Source organism: Astatotilapia calliptera, chromosome 7, assembly GCF_964374335.1.
Source record: "Astatotilapia calliptera chromosome 7, fAstCal68.1, whole genome shotgun sequence".
Lineage (NCBI taxonomy): Eukaryota > Metazoa > Chordata > Actinopteri > Cichliformes > Cichlidae > Astatotilapia > Astatotilapia calliptera.
This window is the reverse complement of record NC_137428.1, coordinates 12,191,736-12,211,014: the sequence shown is the minus strand read 5'-3', so window position 1 is coordinate 12,211,014 and position 19,279 is coordinate 12,191,736. Positions and strand designations below refer to the sequence as shown.

Genomic DNA, 19,279 nt, shown 5'->3' with positions numbered 1-19,279 from the left:
CATGTTAGTAGGGTTATGTGGAGGCCCTACTTTGCCTGCTTTTTAAGAACAATCCTTACAGTTTGGGCTGGATATCATCACTCATTACTATAACTAATTCAATTTCAAGATTTCAATTCGATTCAATTTAACTCAGACAGTCAGACATATTATAATTATGATAATTTATCAGTATATATCCATATACTTAAAATTTTTTATGTCTATGTATAAAACCAAAGCTGACAGTTGTGAGACTGTATCAGAGGTGTAAGCATCATAACAGATGCCTTTGTGTCAAAGTAGCTGAGGATAAAACACAGAAAAACATAAAGGAGATTTTCCTGGCCTGGCTTTTTATAGCAGATAACCAGCTTAAAAATATTCTGCAGAATGTCAAAAACAGAAGAAACCCATGAATCAACAGATAAACATTACCTGATGCTGCTGAAGTGAAGCAGAGCTAAGTTACAGAGGTTTTATTAAAGACATAGCTCAGCGTTTTGCAATTTGGCATATTTTGTAAAAGTTTACACTTATTTGGTATTGAACAGCAGAAATTAGGCTTTCTGGTCGGAGTTCATTTAAAAAAAAAAAAAAAAAAGTCGACAGCACCACACACAACGGTAGACTGGTGCCTAGTAAGCAAGTGAATAATGCAGAAACACAAATTTTTGGTGGTAAACTGGAAGTACCCTGTGGGAATTTATGACAAATATTTTTCAAATGCGAAGCGTAGTTTGATCTTCATTTGCTGCTTTTTCAGTGAATTTTGGTCGGAGGGTGACAAACCTGCAGCTTCAGAATCTGTGAGATGTCGACTTTTAGCACCCGATGAGTTGTCTGTGTTCGTGCCGCCGGGTTGTGCTTTGCATTTACATCTTTCTGTGGAATGTGTTTACCTGCTCTTTAATCATTTGGTGTTATAACTCTTTGGTGGTTTTTTGAAATAGTTTTGTGAGCTTTAAGCTGAGATTCTGGTGTTTCTGGCTAAATAAATATATTTAAAAATCAATTCAGGATTTAATGAATCGATATTGCATTATTCAAACTAAAACTGATTTGAATAGGAAAATCAATTTTTTAAACCCACCCCTTGCAATCCCTGAACTTTGGGGGGATGTGTAAAATAAAAAGACAAAAAAACCCCCAAGACATAGTGCATGGTCTACAACTAATTTCAACTCTTTCATTGGATAAATGATGTCATCTGACAGAAAGATTTCCACTGCTTTGCCTTGTTGTCTGGCGATATGGATGATGAGGAACTGTAGATCTTAGACATAATTCTCAAATGCGCCAAACCCCTGTGCCTGCCCACAGTCTGTTTCACAGCGGATGTTTGTCGACTAAAGGATTAAATAAACGATTGAAATCTCTTCCTATCAAGACCTTTGTTGAGGATAGTTCTACAAATTTTGGAAATGTTTTGAGTATGAACTCTGAAGAATAATTTAGTGAACAGTAAATGTTCATAATGGTAATTTCCTCACCATGTAAGACTCCCTGAAAAATCAAAACCTGTCACATATTTATCTCTAGCTCACTTTACCAACCTTTACCATTTATGTATTAATACAGCTACACCTATGCTACTACTTGCTGTGAAAGAAGAAAAACATACTTGACCCACCCAACTAGGTTTTTAGCCTAAGATATTCACTGTCTTCTAGGTGAGTTTCTTGTAAAAAGGTATATACAGGGAGTGCAGAATTATTAGGCAAATGAGTATTTTGTCCACATCATCCTCTTCATGCATGTTGTCTTACTCCAAGCTGTATAGGCTCGAAAGCCTACTACCAATTAAGCATATTAGGTGATGTGCATCTCTGTAATGAGAAGGGGTGTGGTCTAATGACATCAACACCCTATATCAGGTGTGCATAATTATTAAGCAACTTCCTTTCCTTTGGCAAAATGAGTCAAAAGAAGGACTTGACAGGCTCAGAAAAGTCAAAAATAGTGAGATATCTTGCAGAGGGATGCAGCAGTCTCAAAATTGCAAAAACCAAGGCGCCAAATAACTGCCCATGAACTGAGAAAAGTCAAGCGTGCAGCTGCCAAGATGCCACTTGCCACCAGTTTGGCCATATTTCAAAGCTGCAACATCACTGGAATGCCCAAAAGCACAAGGTGTGCAATACTCAGAGACATGGCCAAGGTAAGAAAGGCTGAAAGACGACCACCACTGAACAAGACACACAAGCTGAAACGTCAAGACTGGGCCAAGAAATATCTCAAGACTGGTGTTTCTAAGGTTTTATGGACTGATGAAATGAGAGTGAGTCTTGATGGGCCAGATGGATGGGCCCGTGGCTGGATTGGTAAAGGGCAGAGAGCTCCAGTCCGACTCAGACGCCAGCAAGGTGGAGGTGGAGTACTGGTTTGGGCTGGTATCATCAAAGATGAGCTTGTGGGGCCTTTTCGGGTTGAGGATGGAGTCAAGCTCAACTCCCAGTCCTACTGCCAGTTTCTGGAAGACACCTTCTTCAAGCAATGGTACAGGAAGAAGTCTGCATCCTTCAAGAAAAACATGATTTTCATGCAGGACAATGCTCCATCACACGCGTCCAAGTACTCCACAGCGTGGCTGGCAAGAAAGGGTATAAAAGAAGAAAAACTAATGACATGGCCACCTTGTTCACCTGATCTGATCCCCATTGAGAACCTGTGGTCCATCATCCAATGTGAGATTTACAAGGAGGGAAAACAGTACACCTCTCTGAACAGTGTCTGGGAGGCTGTGGTTGCTGCTGCACGCAATGTTGATGGTGAACAGATCAAAACACTGACAGAATCCATGGATGGCAGGCTTTTGAGTGTCCTTGCAAAGAAAGGTGGCTATATTGGTCGCCGATTTGTTTTTGTTTTGTTTTTGAATGTCAGAAATGTATATTTGTGAATGTGCAGATGTTATATTGGTTTCACTGGTAAAAATAAATAATTGAAATGGGTATATATTTGTTTTTTGTTAAGTTGCCTAATAATTATGCACAGTAATAGTCACCTGCACACACAGATATCCCCCTAAAATAGCTAAAACTAAAAACAAACTAAAAACTACTTCCAAAAACATTCAGCTTTGATATTAATGAGTTTTTTTGGGTTCATTGAGAACATGGTTGTTGTTCAATAATAAAATTATTCCTCAAAAATACAACTTGCCTAATAATTCTGCACTCCCTATATGCTGCGAGACCTGCTCTACCTCCTGGCTGTAGCTCAGCAGTCACTTAACCAAAGCAATCATTAGGCTGTCTTTGGTGGAGCACCTTCTTTGCAACCATTTTCTCCCAAAGCCAGTAACCTCCAGGAACCACTGCCAGTCAGTCTGGGAATATTTCTCCCTGTGGTATCACACCCAATATGGTGGACAGATCTCGACATATGTGCACAGACACCATGAGAAACATTAATACTACAGTACTTACCAGAAATTCCTGCTGCTCTTTCAATTTTCGTGTAGGCCACTTTGCAGTGTCCTTTACCAGTTTTCTTCCTTCATCTTTTTGATGGATGTCTAATTCTTGGTTATATGTTTCTTGTGTTATATTTTCTTTCATTTTTGTATGCAACATAAGTAAACAAAGCTTTTTTACAAATATATTTTTTGGCCTTTGTTTTTGGGTTTATTAGATGGATGCAGTGAGAACTGACGGGAAAGAGAGAGGGGAGACATGTGGCAAAGGGCCGTGGGTCAGACTCAAACCTGGGGCCAGCCGCTCTCAGCCATGCTGCATATGGTCGCCTGCTCATCTAACTGAACTAAACTGGCGCCCATAAAGCTATTTTTTTTAATTATTTGTTGCAGGGAGAACCCTGGGTCTACCTTTGAGGTGTATATGGAGGTGGCCAACCCAGGCATCCACAGTTCTGGTAAGTCCTTAAAAATTACATTTTCTTTTACATATTGATCATGGAACTAGGTGTACATAAACAAGTAATAATGAATGTAAAATCCAATATGTTTCAATACATAGAACCCCTTCAAGGTTAGAATTACCAGAATTTTTCAAGGCATTAATCACAAAATGTTCTCTGGTCATAGTTATAAAAATACCCTGACCAAACCAGACGTACTTAATTAACGTGGAAAATAAATCGATTTATCATCTTTATCATATCTTTATAGTTCTTGTCATCATAGTATCCACTAGAAATGTTCTAACCAACTAATTTCTTAGCTGACTTAGCAAGGAAATAAAGTTTGACTAGATGACTAGTCTAAGACTAAGAAACACTCAGATATCTTGTTACATTTGAGAACCATTTAGTGGACAATTCCAAAAGTTGTCCAAATAAAGGCATTTGAAACCAGTAATCACATTCTTCTTGAGTCGTCCTGGTGGATGATATTGTTTGTATTGATATTGTTTTGTTGTTTGTTTTATTCACTGAATTATGGTATATCTGGTGGAAGACAGCTGTATAACACTTAGAACATAACAGTTTGCCGAGTTTGGGCGTCAATTAAAATGTGAACAATTAGATTAAATGAGTATTACATCTGGTACTGCCTAGTCACATTATTAACAGTTAGTAGTCTAGTTGACTCTTTGCACACATCCTTAGTATCCACATCTGCTCATAATACAATTTTCACTGCTGGTTATCTACCTTCCATTCTCTAACACTAGAAAAAAAAACTCAGTTGGAATCGAATATTTTTCTTGGGACTTTTTTTTTTTTTTACCCAACCTAATGCACTTTCCCCTCCAATGTTTTATGCAGTCTGATCCCCTGGGGAACCAAAGACCTCCTCAGTTTCTCTGTACACAACTGACTTTAAACTACACAGCATTCTCTGTTCTAACACTGCCACCACAGGGTCGAACAAACAAGCCTGCCTTCTTGATTATTTTATTCAGCCAGTGATTGTTCTTCTTCTTGGTAGAGCTCTCCCAGCAGACCACAGCATAGGGAATTGCATTAGCAACCACCGACTGATACAACATCTGTAGCAGCTTTCAGAGGATGTTCAGCCTCCGCAGGAAAAATAAAGTCGAGCCTACCCTTTCCCAAAAGAGAAGGTGGAATAAAGCTAGCTATTTAGGCCTCCTGTCTCTTTGTGCAATCTCATACTTATTCCAAAACGTTGAGAGAAGGGCCACACCATTTGTTGCATATTACTGTGGATAGTTCTCTGGTACACTTTTTACACGTTTTGCAGCAGACAACAAACTACACTGCTTTATCATGTCAATATCTCTGTCACTACCACTTCCCTTACACTACTTTTAATAGATTTCTGGTAATGTGGAAATGTGAAATTGCTCTTTTTTTCTTCTGTCCTATCTGTTGATGAAGTGTGCCCACACATAGAGTGGAATGGCCCAAACCTTGGGGTGTTGGTTATAGTAATTATGAAATCTTGACAACAAGTCACGGATTAGTACATAAAGGGTCCTGTGCCAGTGTACTGTTTTGTAAACTAGAGCAGGGTGATATGACCAAAAATATTTATAGCGATATACATTTGAAAATTTGCGATAACAATATAACTGACAATATAATTGACACTAGACAAAATACTTTACAACTCCACAACTTTATAGTGCAAAGAAAACCCCAGCAATGTATTTTCACTTAAACAAGCAGCTGTTTTTTATGTGCATTAAAGTAATATAAAAATTTAACAGTGCAAATGCAAATTCCTTGCTGACAGTTTAACCAAAAGGCATTTCCAGTGGAAATTGGCCGACATATCCTCAGCATAACCATGTATAATATCCACAAAACTTAAAAAGAGGTTATACACACAATACGATAATATTATGTTGAAGCACAGTACGTATCACTCCGCGAGGCTCCTGCCTACGACAGCCGTAATGCTCCGACAATTCATCAAGCGGTGCGGGTTCGTAGCTTAGCAAAGTCGTACTGAAACATTTGACAGATTTTGACAGATGTGTACCACATAAAATAATTTAGAGGTCAGTAAACACAACCAGAATTCATACATAAGGCGCACAGGATTATAAGGGGCACTGTCGATTTTCAGAAAAATCAAAGGATTAATTTTAAGTGTGCCGTATTTTCCAAAAAACACGGTAATAAAGACGGCCTGCTAGCATGCTCTACCAAAAATAGTACTTTGTTGTGTATCTGACGGACGAAAGCTAAACCAGTTCCACACTGAAGTTGCAGCATTTTTACAAACCAATTCTGGTTCATCTGTTTCATTCAACGATCCGCTTTCGCCCTTCTCATTCTCCGTCGCTGCCATGCTTTTTCCGCCATGTGTGTATGAAAACAAAGACACTGTGCATGCACGTTTTACCCATATTCTATCACGATATTTCATTTTCTTATCGTTGCCCAACATTATACCAGTATTACTGTGAACGGTATGATATGGCTCAGCCCTATTGTAAACTTTAATTTTATTTTGTGATTATTTCATAATTTTTGGCTAGCAAGAAAAAAGTTATGTCAGTAGGAACATTTCAAGAGGTTAAGATGATGGCACCAGCTGAGTTATGGTGATATATCTCAACTCTGTCTCTAAAGTTTTTTTTATCTGCAGCAAGTGACTAATTTCCTGGATACCGAGGAGAGGTTGTTGGCTGTATTTCTAAGAATTTTATCCTGTTTGCAGAGGAAATGATGAAACTGCAGTCTTCAAGATGCAATATCCATTTGTTTTTTATTTACTGTTTTAAGCAGAATGCTTATATTAGAAGTGTCATTTGTAAGGGGGATTTATACCCTTGCTTACATTGTTTCTCCCTTGTCATATGAGGGAACAGTGCAGCACTCAACATGTTGCAGTAAAGCTCAAGCTCACCTCCTGGGCAGAACATACAGTGATGATCAAATCTGCTGATGAGTGCAGACATGATTTTGGTGTAGCAACAAAATAAAAAATTCCTTTTCCAACATGACTGTGCACCAATGCACAAAGCAAGGTCCGTAAGACATGGATGGGGGGAATTTGGTATGGAACACCTTGACTGGTCTTCACAGAGTCCTGACCTCAACTCGATAGAACACCTTTGGGATGAATTAGAGGGCAGACTGTGAGCCAGGCCTTCTTGTCCAACATCAGTGTTTGACCTCACAAATGCCCTTCTGGAAGATTGGTCAAAAATTCCTATAAACACCTAACCTAAAAATCGTGTAAAGCTTTGCCAAAAGAGCTGAAGCTGTTATCATAGTAAACCCATTAAGAATGGGATGTCACTCAAGTTCATGCATGTGAACTGCAAATTTTTGGGTCACTTGGATTTGTTCAATTTTTTATTTGTACTTTTTCTGCTTTTTTTTTCTTTTCTTATGAGAATAACTTTAAATTCAAAGTCAGTCAGGTTTCTCTTTTACAAAAGGGGTGAGTGATAACTCTCAGATAATTAATTTGCATATTTTGTCTAAACATAAAAAAAGATGATGAAAGAAGATTTTTCATAGTTTTTTTTTTCCTCTTAAGGTTTAATGTCACAGCACTGTGAGTTAAGGGTGCAGAAATTAACTAAGAGATCATGTGCGTACAAGACTGAATGTGTCTGCCAGCGACTCCTCATACATATACTGAAAGTGGGGAAACCCCTAAGCCTCATGGATTGGGTCATAGTCTTTAGGGTTGTCTTGTTGAAAGGAAGCTGGTGATTTCAGTGAAGTCATTTTCTGTCTGTATGCTTCTAACAGGGCCAGAGGTTCGTCGGCAGTTTCCCGACGACTACAGAGATCAGGTCTTACATTTTCTTTTTTTTATGTATTGTACTTTTCTACAGTTGTACATACCATGCTTTCACTTTTTCTCTTTGACAAGCATTATTTTTATGTAATTTTTAATTATTATGTAGTGTCAATAATGTAAATGCCTCTATGCACACTGTTCTCTATGGATAGCTTCACATTACATGTTCCATTTGAGCCCCTCTAAATTTGTTCATGGATTAATGTACTTTATAATCCCTTTCTTTGTACCACAGGAAACTCTTAAAACTGTGTCCAAGTTCTGCTTCCCTTTCAGCATGGACAGGTATACACACATACACATCTGCACCTACATAGGGTTGATTAAATCTAAGAGAATTGAATTAAAATCATTGCTGTGGGTATTCAATGAAGTTTTTGGTGCTGGTACACTATTATTTATGTTAATGACACTATTAAATGCTATAGTATTTTGGCTCGTTTGGGCTATTAGCAAAATTATATACAGTATTTAGCCACACTAAGAACCAAGAGGGGAAAAAAAGTAATGTTAGATGTTGTTGTTATAAGCTAAAGATGGGTCATTTTGAGATGTTGGTTTGGGGAAATTAAAATAATACAATGCTTTTGTTAGGTGCTGTAGTATAAATGCTAAAACAGTCCATTTTTGCCTGTTTGATTTAAATAGGTGACAATGCTTGATTGCCTTTTTCAGTAAAACATGGATGTCATATCTTGACTTGGACATAAAAGTCTCAAAATGTCTCACTCGAAACATCAAGATGAAAGTCACCTAGGATTTTGAAATTGATACCATATGTTCATCTACTAAGAATCTTAGATGCGTTTCTCAGTGACCTTGATGTCAACCTTAGTGGTCAAGGTTTCTGAAAATCTTGTGAATGCGATAACTTGAGAACAAGGCGAAGTAGGATTTCGAAATTTTATTCCATAGGTGTATCTCTAGGAGGCTGAGGAATACCACCAGTTGCCGCCAATATCTTTTTAAAACTATTCAGACCTGATGGGAGTTCAGGAGCTGGCCTAAAGACTGTCCACTAAACTAAGCTCAAATAAAACAGCATTCATTCATTGATTGTTCTGCTTTTATTAAGTTTTATTTGGCACCATTAACAGATGTCCGTTTTATTCTATATGAAGTCTGTTTGTCTATATATTCTGTTTATTTGTGTATCTGTATCTTATGGAAAGGACTTAGTCTTGTCTTCTCCTCCTCTCTCAACCAACAGTCTTTCTGTCAACCAAGTTGGCCAGAACTTTACGTTTGTGTTGACTGACATTGAGAGCAAACAGAGGTTTGGCTTTTGCCGCCTCTCGTCAGGTGCACACACTTGCTACTGTATTCTTAGGTAAGTATGTGTATAGGTGAGTGTGGGGTGTGCGTTCATTGTATTGTGGATTTTTTGTGAAAAGCTGATATAAAACTGTTTTATTGCCAAATAAAAGAAGGTCTAGAAAAACAAATAAGCCTGACTTTTGATGAGATGTTAAATTTGGCAGTAAGATACTGTACATATTTTGTTATCTCCACTAGTGATAACAAATTGACATCAGACTGAGAATCTCGCCCGTGCATCTTCTTTAGCTTTTGAATTTTCTGTGATTATACTTTATTTGCAGTCTTTAAAAATTAGTCATCCTAGTAAGTTCAATTCAATTCAAATCAGTTTAATTTATATAGTGAAAAACCAACAGCCGTCACATCAGGGACCTTTATATTCTAAGGTAAAGACCCTATAATCATAATGAAAAAAATCAGATGACACCTCATGAGCAAGCACTTGGTGACAGTAAGAAGGAAGAATCCCTTTTAACAGGAAGAAATCCCTGACAGAAACGGAGAGGGCCATTTAGGGCAACCAGTTGGGATTGTCTGTTAAATCTAAAAAAAATATTGTTTAGATTTAACAGCGAGCCAAGGAAGAGCAGCCAGTACAGGAGTGAAACGTCAAGTCAAATGGACCTCAGACTTGACTAAAAGCAGCTGAAAATGGGTACGTCTATAGCTGATTTAAAAGTGTTCGTTTTTTCCAGTATGGGGTGTCCGACTATTCCAGAGTCTAGCAGCTGTAACTGCAAAGCCCTAGTTGCCTTTAGTTTTTGGGTGAGGCACTGACAGAAAACTAACAGGATGTTGATCTCAGTGACCTGGAGGCAAAAGACAGAATTAAAAGTTCTGTAATATATTGTGGCACTAATCTATGAAGACGTTAAAAAACAAGTACTAAACTTTTTTCATGTATTTAAACCTTCATAGGTAGCCAGTGCAGCTGAGCTAAAACAGGAGTAATATACTGTCTTTCCTTTGAATCAGTTAAATTAAAGCAGCTGTATTTTGAACCATTTGCAAATTAAAGGGTGTGGAAGTGCCTAAACCTGTGTACAGGGAATTGCAGTAGTTTTTTATATTGCCATTAACCTTGTTTTCAGCTTCTTCTTTTTTTTCCAGCTGTATAATGAGCCAGAGGTATGTAGGTTCAAAACTAATTCAGATTATCCTATCCTTCAGATCCTTCAGTTTCAGATATCAAATCCTGCAGTGATTGCTATAAATGTGTGTTGTTGTTGTTGTTGGTGGGGTTTTTTTTGTTTTGTTTTTAGCTAATGCTTTAGCTACCTAATTTCTGCAACTTGATCAAAGACTTTGCTATGTCTATGATAAGCTGGGCAATCACAGCTGTTGCCAGTTACAGATAACACTTTACTCAAATACTAGCTAGTTATAACAATCACTGAAAAGAAACATAAGCATGTACTTACAGTAAGTACATGCTAAATCCGTTGTGATATGTCCATCTGAGCCTACCTAGCATGGGCCCAATCGCCACTACCAGGCAATTAATGTCACATTAGTTGGCTGGGAGTAGTGGTTGAGCTCTGTCTCCTGAACAAGAGCTTTTTTTGAGTGTGAGAGAAAGCTTGAACTGCTGAGCCTGAGTACGAGGTTAATGAACCCCTGATCTACAGAGAACTGTCCATTTGACCATTTTACTGGAACTAATATTCAAATGTATGATGATGAAACTGTAATAATGAAATTGAAGCTGATGCCAAAGATACAAATGTTCTCTTGAATGTTACCACATGGTTGAATCCGTGTTGTCTTCACGTGTATCCATCCATCCATCCATCCATCCATCTTCATCCGCTTTGTCCGGGGCCGGGTCACGGGGGCAGCAGCCTAAGCAAAGAGGCCCAGACCTCCCTCTCCCCAGCCACCTCCTCCAGCTTATCCGGGGGAATACCAAGGCGTTCCCAGGCCAGCCGAGAGATATAATCTCTCCAGCGTGTCCTGGGTCTGCCCCGGGGCCTCCTCCCGGTGGGACATGCCTGGAACACCTCACCCAGGAGGCGCCCAGGGGGCATCCTTGTCAGATGCCCGAACCACCTCAGCTGGCTCCTTTCGATGTGGAGCAGCAGCTGCTCTACTCTGAGCCCCTCCCGGATGGCCGAACTTCCACCCTATCTCTAAGGGAGAGGCCAGCCACCCTTCGGAGGAAGCTCATTTCTGCCGCTTGTATCCGCGATCTCGTTCTTTCAGTCACTACCCACAGCTCGTGGCCATAGATGAGGGTAGGGACGTAGATCGACCGGTAGATTGAGAGCTTCGCTTTTACACTCAGCTCCCTCTTCACCACGACGGACCGGTGCAGCGTCCGCATTACTGCAGCTGCAGCCCCAATCCGTCTGTCGATCTCCGGCTCCCTTCTCCCATCACTCGCGAACAAGACCCCGAGATACTTGAACTCCTCCACTTGGGGCAGGAACTCATCCCCGACCTGGAGTGGGCACTCCACCCTTTTCCGGCTGAGAACCATGGCCTCAGATTTGGAGGTGCTGATCCTCATTCCCGCTGCTTCACACTCGGCTGCGAACCGTTCCAGTGCGAGCTGGAGGCCCTCACCCGATGAAGCCAACAGAACCACATCATCTGCAAAAATCAGAGATGAGATTCTGAGGCCACCAAAGCGAAAGCCCTCCGCCACTTGGCTGCGCCTAGAAATCCTGTCCATAAAAATTATGAACAGAACCGGAGACAAAGGGCAGCCCTGGCGGAGCCCATCACCCACCGGGAACGAGTCCGACTTATTGCCGGCGATGCGAACCAAGCTCTTGCAACGGTTGTATAGGGATCGAATGGCCCGTAGCAATGGGCCAGACACCCCATATTCCCGCAACACCTCCCACAGGACACCCCGAGGGACACGGTCGAATGCCTTCTCCAAGTCCACAAAACACATGTAGACTGGTTGGGCAAACTCCCATGCACCCTCAAGTATCCTGGAGAGGATAAAGAGCTGGTCCAGTGTTCCGCGACCACGACGAAAACCGCATTGTTCCTCCTGTATCCGAGGTTCGACTAACGGACGAACTCTCCTTTCCAGCACCCTGGCATAGACTTTCCCAGGGAGGCTGAGGAGTGTGATCCCCCTGTAGTTGGAACACACCCTCCGGTCCCCTTTCTTAAAGATGGGGACCACCACCCCGGTCTGCCAGTCCACAGGTACTGCCCCTGATCTCCACGCAACATTGCAGAGGCGTGTCAACCAGGACAGCCCTACAACGTCCAGAGCCTTCAGGAACTCGGGGCGGACCTCATCAACACCAGGGGTTCTGCCACCAAGGAGTTGTTTAACTGCCTCAGTGACCTCGCCCCCGGAAATTGGCGGGTCATTCCCCTCATCCCCAGACTCTGCTTCCTCCTCGGAAGACGTGTCAGTGGGATTAAGGAGGTCCTCGAAGTATTCCTTCCACCGCCTGACAATTTTCTCAGTCGACGTCAGCAGCGCTCCGCCAGCACTATACACAGTGCAGGTAGAGCACCGCTTTCCCCTCCTGAGACGTCTGACGGTTTGCCAGAATCTCTTCGAGGCAGTCCGAAAGTCTTTTTCCATGGCCTCTCCGAACTCCTCCCACACCCGAATTTTTGCTTCAGCCACTGCCCGAGCCGCATTCCGCTTGGCCTGTCGATACCTGTCGGCTGCCTCCGGAGTCCCACAGGCTAACCAAGCCCGATAGGACTCCTTCTTCAGCCTGGTGGCTCCCTTCACCTCTGGTGTCCACCATTTGGTTCGGGGATTACCACCACGGCAGGCACCAACCACCTTGCGGCCGCAGCTCAATGCAGCAGCTTCGGCAATGGAGACGCTGAACATGGTCCATTCGGACTCAATGTCCCCAGTCTCCCTCGGAATGCTGTTGAAGCTCTGCCGGAGGTGTGCGTTGAAGATCTCGCGGACTGGGGCCTCTGCTAGACGTTCCCAGCACACCCTCACTACGCGTTTAGGTGCACCAGGTCTGTCCAGCGTCCTCCCCCGCCACCTGATCCAACTCACCACCAGGTGGTGATCAGTTGACAGCTCAGCCCCTCTCTTTACCCGAGTGTCCAGAACATATGGTCGCAGGTCTGCTGATACGATTACAAAATCGATCATCGACCTACGGCATAGAGCGTCCTGGTGCCACGTGCACTTATGGACACTCTTATGTTCGAACAGGGTGTTCATTATGGCCAAACTGTGATTAGCACAGAAGTCCAATAACAGAGCACCGCTCGGGTTCAGATCAGGGAGGCCGTTCCTCCCAATCACGCCCCTCCAGGTCTCGCTGTCGTTACCCACGTGAGCATTGAAGTCTCCCAGCAGGACAACAGAGTCTCCAGGTGGAGCACGTGTATTAAAACAATTTTAACTTTCCATTGTCTCTAAGTGCTTGCTCATAGGGGATGATCTGATTGTTGAGGTTTTCTCTGTATTATTGTAAGGTCTTTAGCTTAGAATATAAAGCATATTGAGGAACTGTTGTTGTGATTTGTTGCTATAAAAATAAAATTTAAATTAATTAAATTTAGCTAATACAGCTAACATGTATGTACACCACCAGTCAAAAGTTTGGACACACCTTCTCATTTAATGGTTTTTCTTTTTTTTTTTTTTACTACTTTCTACATTGTAGATACATACTGAAGACATCAAATATATGAAACAAGTTGTATGAAATTATACAGCAAAGAAAAAATTGATAAATAACTAAATATGTATTTTCTTTTAGATTGCTCAAAGTAGCCACCCTTTGTTTTGTTGATGGCGCTGCAAACCGTTGGCCTTCTCTCAGTGAGCTTCATAATGACAGGTGTGTCTTGTCAGAGTTTATTTGTGGAATTACTAGCTTTCTTAATAGGGTTGCGACCATTAGTTGTGTTGTGCAGAAGTCAGGTTGCTAACAGCTGACAGCCCTATTTGACAACTGTTGGAAATCATATTATAGCAAGAACCAAACAGCTAAGTAAAGAGAAATGACACTCCATCACTACTTTAAGAACTGAAGGTCATTCAATACGGAAAATTGCTAAAACTTTGAATATGCCCCCAAGTGCAGTCACGAAAACCATCGAGTGATTTGAAAAAAAAACAAACTGGCTCACATGAACACTCCCCCAGGAAAGGAAGACCAAGAGTCACCTCTTCTGCTGATGATAAATTCAGTGGAGTCACCAGCCTCAGAAATTGCAAGTTAAAAGCATCTCAGATTAGAGCCCATATAAATGCCACACAGAGTTCCAGTAGCAGACACATCTCTACATCAACTGTTCAGAGGAGACTGGGGAATCAGGCCTTTATGGTCAAATAGCTGCTAAGAAACCACTACTAAGAAAAGCAACAAGTAGAAGAGATTTGTTTGGGCCAAATTTGAGATCTTTGGTTCCACACTTTGTGTAAGATAGAAAAGGTGAGCAAATAGTCTCTATATGCATGGTTCCCACCATGAAGCATGGAGGAGGAGGTGTGATGGTGTGGGGCATGCCCTGCTGGTGACACTGTTGGGGATTTAATTTTTATGTACAAAACTGAAGGCACACTGAACAAGCATGGCTACCACAGGATCCTGCAGCAACATGCCATCCAATCCGGTTTTGCATTTAGTTGGACCACCATTTACTTTTCAACAGGGCAATGACCCCAAACACACCTCCAGACTGTATAAGGGCTATATGACCAAGAAGAAGAGTGATGGAGTGCTGTGCCAGATGACTAAACCCAATCAAGATGGTTTAGGATGGACTGCAGAGTGAAGGGAAAAGGCCCAGCAAGCAAAGGGTGGCTATTTTGAAGAGTCTAAAATATATGTTTTGAGTTATTTCACACTTTGTTTATTACATAATTCCATGTGTTTAATTCATAGTGTTGATGCCTTCAGTGAGAATCTACAATGTAAAGAGTCCTGAAAATAAAGAAAAACCATTAAATGAAAAAGTGTGTCGAAATGTTTGACTGGTAGCATATATTACTCGGTCTCTTCTCATATTCATTATTGTTTGATTACATGGTCTCAATGCTTTAAAACCATTGCAGGCTCTATATAACTATGAAAACCTTTGAATAAAACGCTTTTGTTGTAACATTATCACCATTGTTAATTTTTTTTCAAAGGCACCTTATACTTCTTTTTTTTTTTGTTGAGTACATGAATTACCACATTGTTTGGAATATTTTACCCAATATACCTTCTTTGGCACTTAGTCATTACTATTGTTTTTTTGTTTTATTTTTGGTCAGTCTACATTTTTGTGGTTTCCTGTGTTTCACTTTATTTCTGCCATTGCTGAATGAACTCCACTCTACCTTTTTTAAAAATAGATGATTTCCATCTTGCTTGAATTGTGCTAATTAAAAACTGGTTTTGTGACTTTGTAGCTACCTTCCCTGGTTCGAAGTTTTCTACAAGCTGCTTAATATCCTTGCAGATTACACTGTCAAAGGACAGGTGAGAAATGACACACGATTCATCTTGAAATTGGATTTCTTCACCTCAGTTAGGAATTCATTGGCCAGTCTCTTCATTAGCCAATACATGCATGTCAGATCTTCTGTCCATTTTACTTTTAGCATCAGATACGGTCATTGTTTATTGGCCCTGGCTTGCTGGGGCTTTCAAATGTAGCTGCAGTCTTGGGACTTTTTCTGAGACTCTAGCTACACCATAACAGGTTATCGGTTCAGGCTGTGCTATTTGTATTTATTTGCATGAGGACATGCTATCCATGCATTTAGCGTGTTCTGATTAATTTTTTTATTAATTATTTTCATTTATTTATTTTTTTAGGAAAGCCAGTGGCAAGAGCTCCTGTTGCTACTGTATACGCTGCCCATCCCTGAACCTTGTGTCCCCATTCACCTTGGTGTGGTGAGTCTGACTCAACACATCACATCCAACTAAACTCGTAATTACACTGGAAAACACATATTACCTTTCCTTCATACAGAGGAAGTAATGGAATAATGGAATCACCCATACAAAATCCTGAAACAAGTTTAATTTTTAGCTTTAAAGTGTGACGCTCTCCTGGATTACTACACTAGGTGTTATTATGAATCATCATGCAGGGAATGCTGCTTAGATTTTCTACATTCTTTATTCACACTGTGAAGCACTCAGACACTTGTTGTCTGTCTCTCTCTAGCATTCCTATTTCATTGTGCCTGACACAAAGGAACTTCCCAGCATACCTGAGAATGTGAGTGTTTACTTTTCCTTTATGCTGAAAACATTAAAGTCAAATCTCAAAGCTGCTTTACATTTTGTCAAACAGAAGCCCACCGTTTTGACAGCTGACTCGTATCTCAACTATGACTTTGAAATGAGAGACTTTAGACAGGTTTTTGAGTGCACATGAATATGTGCTTATGTATTTTTTTCTTATGGACATAAACATCTTTTGACTTTTGAGGTCATCCCATGCTATGTGTGTAGATAGACCTACTGAATGGTAAAGTTCCACCCATAGACACAGTAATATCTGCTGTACATTAACAGGGTTACTGCAAATAAATAGTTGACGTACTCTTCTGTAAGAGCAGAAATATAGAAGTGCTCTAGGCTGTCAGGATCAAAAATTATAATGAATAAAAATAGCTTCAGATATTTGATCCTGTAAACCCAAAGTCTCACCTCTTGACAGCTTATGTCAAAATAACTACCCAACATGAAAGAATTTGAATTTCATTGATCACTGGGACATAAAACTAAATGTATAGACTCAAAATGTTTTTTGTTTTTTTTGGGTTTTTTTAAAAGGTTGCTGACTTTGCACTAGATTAAGTTATTACTTGGCAGTTAACTGTTACACATTATTACTGTTACCAATTTCTCCCATAGGTCCTGAGTGTTGTGTTTCTGGGAAAGGCAAGTTTTTGGTCACATTGAAGCAGTACCTTCTGTCTTCAAGCCAATTTAAAAAGTCATCAACTATGTCCCGCTTGTAATGAAAATGACAAAAAAAAATCATTGGACTAGATTGTTTCTAGTCCAGATCAGCTACTGTAACTTCGATTGGGAGTGCTATAGGGAGTGCATAAATAATGTGCCAAAACATATGTACATTGTGCAGTTAACATGACTGCCATATTGCACTGCATTTATCAAATGAAATGCACAATATGGAGTTTCACAGGTTGACATTGTGATTCTCACTGGTCTTTACTGTCACAACTAACTCTTGTTTTTTCTCTTATTTTGTTTGATCCTTGCAGAGAAACCTAACAGAGTACTTTGTAGCAGTAGATGTCAATAACATGCTTCATCTGTACGCTAGTATGCTTTATGAACGTCGAATCCTCATCTGCTGTAGCAAACTTAGCACTGTAAGTAGAGTCCACTTCCTCTTTCTTCTCTCTGTTAATGCTCTGCCAGTTTGATAAGATAAGATAACCTTTATTAGTCCCACACGTGGGAAATTTGAAATTTGTTGGGCCTTGAATATTTCAGTAATTTGTCAATTTGTTAATGACCATGAAGAGATTTTCTTTAAACTGTCATTTTGAAACAATTCCCTTAAAGTGGCCACAGATATCATTTCACCCCATATTTAGAACACTTGTAGTAAACAGGCAAGTGTTATTACTGAACGATGGAAAATAATGTGCTATATGATCAAATGCAAAAGCCAATGAAGATCTCTTTGGTTTTATTTTGTTTATTTCACTTTCAGTTTTGCTTTTTTGTTTCCCTTTGACATCCAGCCACCTTTAATGTAGCTGTAATATAGATTTTGACATTTTTCCATTTGTTTTCCTATTTTTAATTTTCAACCACATCCCTGTTGTTCCAACTACCTGAATGAAAGATATAGGTAGCTATCAAGGAAAACAAAATCACTATTCTCCTTTGCTCCACCTCCGAAAATGTTTCCACCCAACCCAGTTCTGAATTAACTGTTTGTTTGTTTTAAATTCTTTGTACAATAAATTGAACATATTTAAAGACCCTATACCAAATTTTAATCTCGTAGTTTTACAGTCCCTCAAAGTAGTATTTGAGCATTTTTTAACCCTCAAATAGACAGAACAAGAACTTAATCTTTCTTGACTGTTTTTACAATTCAGAGGTATCCTATTTATCACTGGATAAAAAGTGTAGTAAACAGTGGACAGGTTGTGAATTCATCTTTATAAAAATAAACCTAATTGTCCATTGAGGACATATGAAACCACATTGACCAAAACAATTAACTTGGAGATTACAGCCTGAGTCTTTAATATGTCTCTATATTATAGGTCTGAAAATTTCAAGGCTTCAGTCTGAAGTTCTGAAGACTTGAACTGTATTTTCACAGTTGCTGTCTGAATGTAAAACGGATCGATACTGTACCCTAGGGCAGTGGTTCCCAAACTTTTTTTGCTGGGCCCCCCTTTGTTTTACAAGAAAAATGTTGCCGCCCCCCCCCCCCCCCCCCCCCCGCACACACACACACACACATCCTCCAACCACACACACCCATATTTTGCTCCATTGCGGTTTATTTTACACCTCAAACATTTAGTAAACAATTAAGCAAATACAAGTAATCTGCGATAAATTACAGGTAGTAAGAAAATAAACTACTAACTTTTTTACGCTGCGTCCGCACCTACACGGGTATTTTTGAAAACGCAGCTGTTTCGTCCACACGTAAACGGCGTTTTGAATCACCGAAAACTGAGATTTTTTTAAAACTCCTTTTTTGCGTTTACGTGTGGACGAGGAATACAGAGCTGGTCACGCAACGTCAAAGGTTTGTGCCTTTTTTCATGTCAGCTGTGCTCCACGTTATTGTTTAAATGAGATGAATTGCAGAATGGCAGATAGAGACAAAATACTGTTAATCTGACTGTCTGCAGGTTTTACACGCTTACATACACACACAGTTACTGTCCCTCCATTTAGAAAGGCAGAGGCGTCACGATGTGCTTATTTTACGTGTAGTTGTTTTTTCCTGTGTAATAATATTCAACATTGCTGTCAATACATTTTTCAAAAAATGCCTCTCTGTGCAAAATGGGTTTAAAAACATCAAAAAATGTGGGATACTGTTTGTCCGTGATTTAGACAGGGGGAACAAATCGTGGTAGGATCAGCCTGATATTATTTGTATCCCGCTGTAACTTTTCTGTATAAAGAGCTAACCTCTCCAAAATGTCAGGAGTAGTTAGTCATTGCAAGAAGTGTTTGTGAACTAAAAATCAAGAATGTGGGATACTGTTTGTCCGTGATTTGGAGAGCCCAGCTCCCGATGCAGGGGAAACCAATTCTGCAGGGGAGACCTACCTCAGCACTTGTGCAGGTGAAACCAAAGAGAAGATATGCT

General features: G+C 40.3%; 1 protein-coding gene across 2 annotated transcripts in view; it reads left to right on the top strand.

The window, feature by feature from the left end:
• dennd1a (DENN/MADD domain containing 1A) overlaps window positions 1-19,279 on the top strand; it is a 42,061-nt gene that overhangs the window by 627 nt on the left and 22,155 nt on the right. For both annotated transcript variants that reach the window (XM_026172885.2, XM_026172884.2), the window contains exons 2-9: window positions 3,791-3,855; window positions 7,624-7,667; window positions 7,911-7,960; window positions 8,886-9,005; window positions 15,351-15,420; window positions 15,760-15,840; window positions 16,118-16,171; window positions 17,187-17,297. In XM_026172885.2, coding sequence (XP_026028670.2) covers window positions 3,791-3,855; window positions 7,624-7,667; window positions 7,911-7,960; window positions 8,886-9,005; window positions 15,351-15,420; window positions 15,760-15,840; window positions 16,118-16,171; window positions 17,187-17,297 — 595 coding nt within the window. The remainder of the gene's footprint in view (window positions 1-3,790; window positions 3,856-7,623; window positions 7,668-7,910; window positions 7,961-8,885; window positions 9,006-15,350; window positions 15,421-15,759; window positions 15,841-16,117; window positions 16,172-17,186; window positions 17,298-19,279) is intronic.